General features: G+C 23.8%; 3 protein-coding genes across 4 annotated transcripts; 1 reads left to right on the plus strand and 2 right to left on the minus strand.

Moving 5' to 3' along the window:
• Window positions 1–345: 345 nt before the first annotated feature.
• Svip (small VCP interacting protein) lies at window positions 346–1,506 on the minus strand. 2 transcript variants are annotated; one of them, XM_017905786.1, is made up of 3 exons: window positions 1,350–1,506; window positions 826–993; window positions 346–399 (listed from the first exon to the last, which is right to left on the minus strand). In XM_017905786.1, exons 1-3 carry the CDS (start codon window positions 1,413–1,415, stop codon window positions 385–387), a joined length of 249 nt encoding a protein of 82 aa, XP_017761275.1. In that variant the 5' UTR covers window positions 1,416–1,506; the 3' UTR covers window positions 346–384. The 2 variants fall into 2 exon arrangements, with proteins under 2 accessions (XP_017761275.1, XP_017761276.1); XM_017905787.1 differs by having other exon boundaries at window positions 1,315–1,366.
• Window positions 1,507–2,455: 949 nt separating this feature from the next.
• LOC108551567 (retinol dehydrogenase 11) lies at window positions 2,456–4,094 on the plus strand. Its single transcript, XM_017905785.1, has 4 exons — window positions 2,456–2,847; window positions 3,206–3,441; window positions 3,520–3,817; window positions 3,921–4,094. Exons 1-4 carry the CDS (start codon window positions 2,524–2,526, stop codon window positions 4,092–4,094), a joined length of 1,032 nt encoding a protein of 343 aa, XP_017761274.1. The 5' UTR covers window positions 2,456–2,523.
• Window positions 4,095–5,547: 1,453 nt separating this feature from the next.
• On the minus strand, window positions 5,548–9,210 carry Uvrag (UV-resistance associated gene). Its single transcript, XM_017905784.1, has 9 exons — window positions 9,106–9,210; window positions 8,641–8,845; window positions 7,912–8,499; window positions 7,661–7,833; window positions 7,360–7,586; window positions 7,128–7,298; window positions 6,093–7,049; window positions 5,912–5,978; window positions 5,548–5,815 (listed from the first exon to the last, which is right to left on the minus strand). The coding sequence occupies exons 1-9, from the start codon at window positions 9,208–9,210 to the stop codon at window positions 5,624–5,626; spliced, it is 2,685 nt and encodes an 894-aa protein (XP_017761273.1). The 3' UTR covers window positions 5,548–5,623.
• Between the last annotated feature and the right edge of the window lie 517 nt (window positions 9,211–9,727).

Consider the following 9,727-nt stretch of genomic DNA (forward strand, 5'->3'; position numbering starts at 1 on the left):
CAAAAATTATTATGTACAAAAAATTTATTCATAATGTTGTATCTATACTTCTGTATCATACTTAGTCATATTATAATCCTTAATCATATATTATATAAAATATTGATATAATTAATATAAATATTTAAGGCACTATAGAAAACAATGTAAAGACAGATATATATGTATGTATGTGTATACACCTTTAAGTACTTAAATTTTGCAAAATGTAAACCTACAACATTATTACTATCTTTCACGAAACAGTACCATATATCATACCCATTTTGTACATTATATATATTTGTAATAACTTTATATATTATTAATAACTTAGATAATTATATACTTTTTAAAATAAATTTACAGGTACAGAAAATATTTAATTTCCATCCAAGCAATCCATTAACTGATTTGCCACTAAAAGAATAAAAAATTTATGATTTGTTATCATTTATCTCAACCTGAGTAATTAAATGTTATGAAGTTATTAAATAAAATAATTATTGCTATTTTATTTTTGCATATGATATATAATATATATTTATAATATGTAACAATATATAGAAAATAATGTTTAATAGCTTACAATACTCACTAACAAAAATAAAAAAATACGTAATCAGTAGATACAAAAATCAATACTTTTAATACAAAATGTAATTTTTCCTCTTGTCAAAGAAATAATGAAATTTTATCTTTTTATGATTTTTCATTAACATTAATTTAATGAGTACTATAAAACTAAAGACTATAATAAAACCTTAATCTTAGACCCTTACTTTTGAATATCCTATATCAATACAAATATACGATTGTACAAGATTTAAAAATTAAACATATTACCTTCAAATTACTTTGTACATTTCTATTATCAACTTCTTCTTGACGCTGATCACGTAATTGATCTAACCTCTCTTGTCTTTTAACAGCATCAATATTTTTAATACCTCGACTTTGCTGTTCAGCAATTCTTCTTTCTGCAGCTTCCATCTGTTTCTTCCGCCTAGTTTCCTAAAAACAGCATTAGTTCTTTTAAGCATAAAATTTATTATAAACATTAAAATAAATAATTTATAAAATTAGCCGAAATTAATATTATCAACCTTTTGTATTTTTTTACTATTTTAGTATTTGAATTTCAAAAATATATTTTTATCATAAATACCTATCATTACTATGAAAAATATAGTCTAAATAAACACGATATTTTTTTAACATATCATAAACTTATTTAATGAAATTTGAAAAAAAAATATAAAATTAAGAAGAAAATATAAAACATATGACATTATACAAAAATCGAATATATAATTTAAATAGATATTTAAATACCTGATTTCTGAATAACCTTAAAATTTCAAACATACCAAATCTGGTGTTAAATCTTCATATGAAGATGATTGTTTACAACAAGATGAACAAATATTTCCCATGGTAAATACAATTTTTATTACAACTAAAAAATTAAATTATTTATATAATAATTTTTACACTTTTTTCAATAAAACATACGACTTTCTGTCAATTGGGGATGAAAGAAACAGTAGTACAGACCAGTATCCTAGTACCTTCAATCAATAAACCTGTCATATAAGTATCATCAAATTATATGTAATAATACAATAATTTTATGTTTTTTACGAGTTTGTGAATATAATATTACATAAAATAAAATTTTATATAAAACTATGTTTGATGTATAAAATTTTAATATTAAAAATATTTTAGAACAAATTCTCAGTATCTATTACATATATAATGAGACAAAATGCATTATTATTAAGATGTTAACACATTGTTATAGAGACGTTAATACTGTTGTACTATAAAATAATTTAGTAAAACTATGAATAATAAAAATACTTGTAAATGTTTAATGTTTATAATTAATAAATTTTTCACCATAAATAAGTATAATTCAACGCTAATATTTTTACAAATATTAATATTGTTATAATTGCTAATAGTTCGAGAAAATACTTTTAAAAGGTTCTTTAAACATGTTCATTTCAGATAATAGTAGTTCAGATAATAGTAGTTCAGATAATATGTACCAACTTTTATAAATAAAAATGAAATAGTGTTAAAAGACATCAACTTATTATATTTAGAAGCTTAATCATTTATTTATGATTATAAATTTTACTCAAATGACCACCCAATTTGGCGATGAATATAAATGCGTATATAGACATACAAATCTGCTTAATGACAGAAGGTTACCATATTTGGTTACAGTATAAATTTTTCGCTAATGGTTTTGTAACGTAACAATGAATTTCTGTGTATCATAGTTTGATTTAAATAATTATCATATAAAAATATTATTAATATGTAATAAAAGTTATAATTATCATTCGAATATTTACCTACAATTGTTATTAATATATTAAAGTGTTATTTGTGAAATATAAACTTGGGACTGATGAATGTAATAAAAAAGGTTAACTTACAAAACAAAAAGATTTTTAAAACTCTGTGATACCTTAATTCATAATATGGCAGTTATATTCCTCACTTTATAATGCGATTAGTCATTGTATGCAAATAAATATTTCTGAATACCTGCACATGTCAGTTCCTAAAGCAAATATGATATCTTCATGGAGTTATTTTATTTTATCGGTATTATTACTGATTGGATTACTTCGAAAATGTCGTGAATGTACATGGGGAAAGTGTAAAAGTACAGATAGTTTACTAGGCCGAGTATTTATTGTAACAGGTGCTAACTCTGGTATTGGTAAAGAAACAGTAAAAGAATTAGCTAAGAGGAAAGCTACAGTTATTTTAGCTTGTAAAAATTTAAAAACTGCTCAAAATGCTATATCTCACATACGTACTCAAATATCTACTGGAGAATTGGTAATGCTATTTTATAATTATTTATTTCTATTTCATAATATATATATATATAAATAAATAATAAATAATTATAAAATATATATATTTGATTCTTATATAAATTCTGTCTATCCTGATGAATCTTTCAATTTAAGATCTAATACTTTTTTTTTACATTATTATACATTGTTAATATTTTATTTCTGACCTTATTTGGTCTCTAAAGGCATATTTATTTAAAAGTGGTATATATTAATTATTTATACTGATAAAAAACAAATAGAGCTTATGAAATCAATATTATGAAATCAAATGTGATATATGTATATATATTTTTTATTATAATAATTTATCTAAAATGTACTATTATTTTTTCTAGGTACCAATGGAATTAAATTTGGCATCATTTTCATCGATCAGAGAATTTACTACAGAAGTAATAAAGAATTTTGCAGAGATTCATGTATTAATTAATAATGCTGGAGTATATGTTCCTTTTAAAGAACATGCTTTAACTGATGATGGATTTGAAATTCATTTTGGTGTAAATCATCTAGGTCATTTTCTGCTTACAAATTTACTTTTGGATCATTTAAAACAAAGTGGACCAAGCAGGTTTATCACAAAATAAAATATTTATATTACAATAAAAATTTATTATTTGTTTATTTAATTATTTCTTTTTGACAATAGGATTGTTATTGTAACATCCAAACTTTTTGAATCTGGAGTAATTGATTTTTCAAATCTAAATGGTGAAAAAGGATTAGTTGTTAAAGAACGCATGAATCCTGCCTATTGTAATTCAAAATTGGCAAATACATATTTTGGTATTGAACTTGCAAAACAAACAAAGAATTGTGGTATTAATGTTTATATGGTGTGTCCTGGATTTACTTACACAGGATTATTTAGAAATGTTAAAAGGAGTTGGTTTCATTACATTATATTTTCACCTCTTGCTTTATTATTTTTACGTACTCCAAATCAGGTAACTATTTTTATATATTGCTTAACATTTCATATGGATTATTAATTATCGATATTTTGTAACGAATATTTTTATTACATTCATGTTTATATTTCTACTACAGGGTGCACAGACTGTATTACATTGTGCAACAGAACCTTCCTTATCCAATGAAAGTGGTAATATTTATCGCGACTGTAAACTTTATACTTCAAAAAAGGAACTTGATCCTGATGTAGCATTACGCTTGTGGAATGTGAGTGTAAAATTAACTAAAATTAATGAGTCTTTGAAATGAATATTTTTATGTATATTATACACATTATTTTACTTTAATATTTATTTTTATATGTAAATATTATAGTGTAATAATATAGTAAAGATTAAGGGGTTATTGCCATAGATGATATAAGAAATAGCAACATATTTTTGCTTGCACTGTTATAAATAAATATAACACTGTATAATTTTTTAAAATACTAGGATGTTAAAAATGTCAAATTTTATTAAATCCTTTCAAAACTACAATAAAAATAAAAGAACTTTTAATAATATCAATATTAATAAATCTTTTTAATTATTCCTATAGTATAATATACATTCAATATAAGATTATTCATGAGTCAAATTAAAAAGAAAATGTGTACTATTGCTTTTACATTGGTTATTGTACATGAAAATTTCCAAATTTAGCTACTTATTTTGATATATTATACATTATTGTAAGTTACAATACTGCAAAATTTACTTATAGTGAAATGCATATACTTACATGATTGCAGTAAACTTATACAATATCATATCTGATTATTCAAACATGTTTACTAATTCAGTATTTTATAACTAATACAATCTAATATTTTTATATTTTTTACCTTTTTACATTGAAATACGTTATGAAAATTATATAATAATGACATAATTTTCATTGTCTTCTTTCTCCTTTTCATTCCTTGGATATCAGTATTTTTTATCATAAATTATCAATTATCACATACTTAATATAGAATTATCTTATAGTGAGTAAATAATGCTTCAATTGGTCCTCTTACACATAGTTTATATAAATATTAAACTTTTGTATAATAAAATGATAAATCTGAATTTTGAACACTGTAGCTATCAATCATTACTAATGAATTTAGATATTTCAAGTATATTGAAATCTGCTAAATACGTATACAAATATTATTTTAAATTACATGGGTTTAAGTCAACTTAATAATATTGCTTTCACACGGAAATGCTAACGGTATCAATAGTACATAGTAACATCACAATTAAAAAAATATAAACATATACTGATCTCAATATTATATGTAGGATTAATTAGTATGAAAATTTTGTCTTATATTAGTTATCCAATGCTATATAATTAATTAAAACCATAATTATTAATTGCACGACCTATCATACGTTGCACACGCGCCCGCGCGCACGCATGCATAAAAAAATTCAAATATACACACACACATACCAAAATTTATTGTATGTAAATAATAGTACCTAAAATATACACATATCTATCTTTCATTGTATCTAACAATTGAGAAAATGCAATGTAAATATATAACAGACACTTTTAACATAATAAACAAATATAATTCATTAATTTTCTATTTAACAAAACAAGTAATTATAATAAATTTTCGTGTTTTATAGTTTAAAAAATGAGACTGTTCATCTCCAATTTTTATGTCGTAACATTATTCATATCAACTTAATTTTTTTTTATACAACATGCAGTGAATTCTCTTGGATTTGGTGCGTTCGGATATTAACTATTACAAGAATAATAGCGTTTTGTTAGATTGTAGACTACAAATACTACAGTCGTGGTTTCATAACCTTAAAACTAGTTTTCTTATTAGCTAATGCTTCAGTGCGTGCGTATACATTTTCTGAACTACGTCTAATAATGTCCATGTATTCGCTTGATGCTTGAAAGTCACATTTAGTTGTTTCATCATATGAATAACAATCTGATTTCTGTGCTGTTTGTATTAATTCTGATTCCAACTGAAATAACAGAGATGATTATATTAATAATAAACAACAATACTCCAGTAATAATACATATATAAACAATAGATACTTTCATGTAAATTTACTTACCATTGATTCCCTACTTGTGTTATTGTGGCACCAATTTTTAGAATGTATAGATTCCATTCTGTCTTTCCTATATATATATATATATATATGTATAAAAAAGATGATTATTGAATAGTGAATATTTTTTATTTTTATATTCATTTTGTTTGTTTATTACACATGTATCTTAATATGTACTTACTTTGATTCAGAATTATATCGTTTTCGTGACATAAGATATTTTGATGAAAGGTAGTCTTCTGGATAGCTACAAATTGAACTTGTTCTTTGTTTCTTTTCAGTTTCTTCATAAGCACAAGACATTATGTCATCTAAAGATAAACATGACTTAGCAAAATGTTCTTTATTATATGTTGAAGTTTCTGTTGCTACTGGTGTATATTCATGATCACTACAACTTTTTTCACTAATTGTCATTTTAAGATTATCATAATCTTGTAGAGTTTCATTTTCTAAATTATAATCTGCATTGTGTTTTCCATTTTTTAAAGAATTATCTACAACATTGTTAATATTTATTAAGACTTCATTAATAACTGAAGTAGGTTCTTTAGTTTCATTCTTTTTAAGTATGTTATTATCATTTGAACTATCATCTCCATTCTGACTATTATTAAGTGCCATTTCACAACTACTTATAGAATTTGAGCTTCTATCTCTTACACTTACTGAACCTTCAAAACTATCTGTAACATTAGTAGTTGACTTTGATACTGATGTTGGTATCATAATTTCAATGTTACTCTCTATTGTAGTTTCGTTATTTACTTGAGTACTATCTTCAATGTTTGTACCACTCATATTATTTAAAATAGCGTTATCTAAAGTTTCATTACTACTATTACTTGATCTATCTTTTACTAATACCAACGTTTTATTGTCTATGGCACTTTCTTCTGATTTACAAATCCGTTTTGATTGACTGCTTAAAACAAGTGACTGTACAGGTTTATCTAAACCCTGATCCAAAGAAGAACCAAGAGAAGATTTTATACTTTTTAACTGACTCATAGATCGTGAAGATCGATGACATTTTTCAAAGATTATTTTTTGTATTGGTGGCGTTACACTTTGTTTACTATTTCCAACTTCAATATCTAAAGATGAAGTAGAATATGTTCGTTTTGAATTATCCAAACTACAAGGAAAAAATAATTTTATGCTTAACAAAATATTTTACAGAACACTAATTAATTAGAACAAAAATATAACTTACTGAGATTGATTTGGTTTAATATTTATCAAAGTAGCAAGATTTGGAAGTGTTGCCCTTAAATCTGTTGTTGCAAGGCCGCAATACCATCTTAATTGAGCTATGTTTTTATTTAGTAAGTAAACAGCATAACGAAATTGCAGCTTATCTTTGCCTCGAGCAAATAGAGGAAATCTGAAAAAATATAATTATACAAATAAAAATTATAAAAACGAATAAAAAGTAAAATACTTACTGTCTTTCATTATCAGGTAAGTTCTCTGTTATATGATCTATAACTTTACTACGTGATCCATAATGTATAATAGGATATCTAGTAGGTATGTTAAGAAAATTAGCAATCATTTGTGTAGTATGTGCAACAAATCCCAATGCTACAGCAACTTCAGTATCATTTGATAATTCTAAATCCTCACTATCTGGCAAATGAACATCATGTATTCTAAATTTCCCATTTCCATCCTGTTTCACATAAATACATTGATTTATGTCAATATTTACATTTATTACCTTTTTCTACACTTCTATACACATACCTGAGAAATAGGATATATTAAGCTTAATTCTGAAATCAATTGTCTTCTTCTATAAGCAAGTTGACTGCTCAATTGAACATATATTTCTCTTGTATCTATTTGATTTTGTCTCCATTCACGTAATTTTTCAATATCTTTATTTAATTGTCTATATTTTTCCATTATATCACAACCTAATTTTAATAAATATTTTAAGATCATTTTACTTAAATTATAATAAATTATAAATAATATCATTTAAAAATTAATACCATAATCTTGATTTTCTTCCATAATATTAGAATGCATCTGATTTAACATTCTTATTTCTCCCATTTTTCTTGCTCTTTCTTGTTCTAATAATTTTGTTCTAAATTTTGCTATTTCTAATTCTTTGCGTATTTTTAATATCTCAGCTTTTTTTTCTCTGTTTATTTTACGAGGTTGAAATAATCTATTCAATGAAGATTGTGGATACTTTGGGACATGAAAATTATCTCCAGAAGCAATTCGCATCTGAAGTGCTTGTACTGACTCTGTCTGCTGTTTTAGTGCTTGCATTTTATTCCTTAAACTACTAAGCTTACTCACGGTATAACTATCTCTTATTTCAGATACATTGACTTTTATATGTAGATACCTTTTTAATTCAGGAACTTCAATAAAACAATATACTGGTGCAAAAAAACCACCATGAAATTGAAAAATTAAAGAATTTTCTTTTAAAATGGTTTCTAAATTATTTGGTAGTTTTGGACCAATATATGCCAATCCAGTAAAAGATATACCCCATGTAAATACAATCATATCAGTAGTTATATTGTCTACAACCATCTTTTTCCGTAGCCTTATAATGATTTCTATTAAAAAAAAATATGTAATATCTTTTTCTTATGTTTATAAAATAAATGTAATTAGAATTATAAAATACAAAAATACATATATTTACTTTCAACTCTTGATTTTACTTATATCTATAAACATATAACTTTTAATCTTACCACTGGCAGCAGAGTAATTGGTGGCATATATAGTTGGTACTTCTAAACTTGACCATCTTGGATTTACATTATCAATTGCTTCACTTGTATATAAAGGAGAAGACATACTTGTTTTATGTAGAGTATAATAAAACGAACAAATTTCATTATTTACATTCGTTTTCAAATTACATCCTATTATTTGTATAAGATTTCTGAGTCTTAACTGAAAATTATACGTTCCATAAAATAAATTAATACATGTACAACATCTTATAAGATAAATAATTGTTATTATAATAAAAAAGTTATTTCTTAATAATTAAAATAACTAAAAGACTATATAAAAAATAAAGTATATCATTATTATAACTGGCAACTTATTGATAATAGGAATAAAATATATCATCACAGATTATTGTCATAAATTTATAAAATATAAAATTAAAAAAATTAAGAAATTAATTATTTTATAAAAATAATTACCTGTTGTGTTGCAAGGGGAAGCCAAGTTTTATATCGTGGAAAAATGCGAGGTTGTAGGGTTAAATCCAAATCTTTAATAAAGTTTCTTGTCTCTGAAACCTCCATTGTATACTTTCATAATACCACACAAATAATATCATGAAAAAAATATAATAATCTGAAGATGAAATATATTACGTGATAAAATTTAATTAATATTTGAAATTATAATGTGCTTTTAGGTTATATGTATACATAACACTTAAAATTTAAGTAAACAATGACAAATAATATAGACTATAATATTTCTTTTATACAAAATTTATATTTTATTAAGTCTATTTTTGAACAACAATTATTTTTAACTAGACATAAATCAGTTATAAAATACTGTCATTTTCTAGAGTTTGACAGTTCTTTGTATTAACACTTTACGCATATTTCAATGTTCATCGAGTTCTTTGATCAGATTTCCCAGTACGGCCAAGCACCTAAATTTGAAGTTACTTTATAATTTCTATGATTTCTAACAAAAAATTCACTAACATAATAAAGATAATACGTTATACGTAAATAAAAGAATATTATTGAAATTATTGCAAATGTAGAAATTACAAAATACTTCAAATTTGAAAGAGATTTG

The sequence above is a fragment of the Eufriesea mexicana genome, unplaced genomic scaffold, assembly GCF_001483705.2.
Source record: "Eufriesea mexicana isolate 0111107269 unplaced genomic scaffold, ASM148370v2 scaffold4599, whole genome shotgun sequence".
NCBI classification, from domain to species: domain Eukaryota; kingdom Metazoa; phylum Arthropoda; class Insecta; order Hymenoptera; family Apidae; genus Eufriesea; species Eufriesea mexicana.

What these genes read in the sequence shown, in the direction of transcription:
- Svip (XM_017905786.1), bottom strand. Translation starts at nt 1,415, where the DNA reads ATGGGAAATATTTGTTCATCTTGTTGTAAACAATCATCTTCATATGAA. An exon ending in AAGATTTAACACCAGATTTG is followed by an intron (nt 994 to 1,349) that starts GTATGTTTGAAA and finishes TGCTGTTTTTAG; the next exon opens with GAAACTAGGCGGAAGAAACA.
- LOC108551567 (XM_017905785.1), top strand. Translation starts at nt 2,524, where the DNA reads ATGCAAATAAATATTTCTGAATACCTGCACATGTCAGTTCCTAAAGCA. An exon ending in AAATATCTACTGGAGAATTG is followed by an intron (nt 2,848 to 3,205) that starts GTAATGCTATTT and finishes TATTTTTTCTAG; the next exon opens with GTACCAATGGAATTAAATTT. An exon ending in AAACAAAGTGGACCAAGCAG is followed by an intron (nt 3,442 to 3,519) that starts GTTTATCACAAA and finishes TTTTGACAATAG; the next exon opens with GATTGTTATTGTAACATCCA.
- Uvrag (XM_017905784.1), bottom strand. Translation starts at nt 9,210, where the DNA reads ATGGAGGTTTCAGAGACAAGAAACTTTATTAAAGATTTGGATTTAACC. An exon ending in GGAAGAAAATCAAGATTATG is followed by an intron (nt 7,834 to 7,911) that starts GTATTAATTTTT and finishes TATTAAAATTAG; the next exon opens with GTTGTGATATAATGGAAAAA. An exon ending in TTACCTGATAATGAAAGACA is followed by an intron (nt 7,299 to 7,359) that starts GTAAGTATTTTA and finishes ATATTTTTTCAG; the next exon opens with ATTTCCTCTATTTGCTCGAG.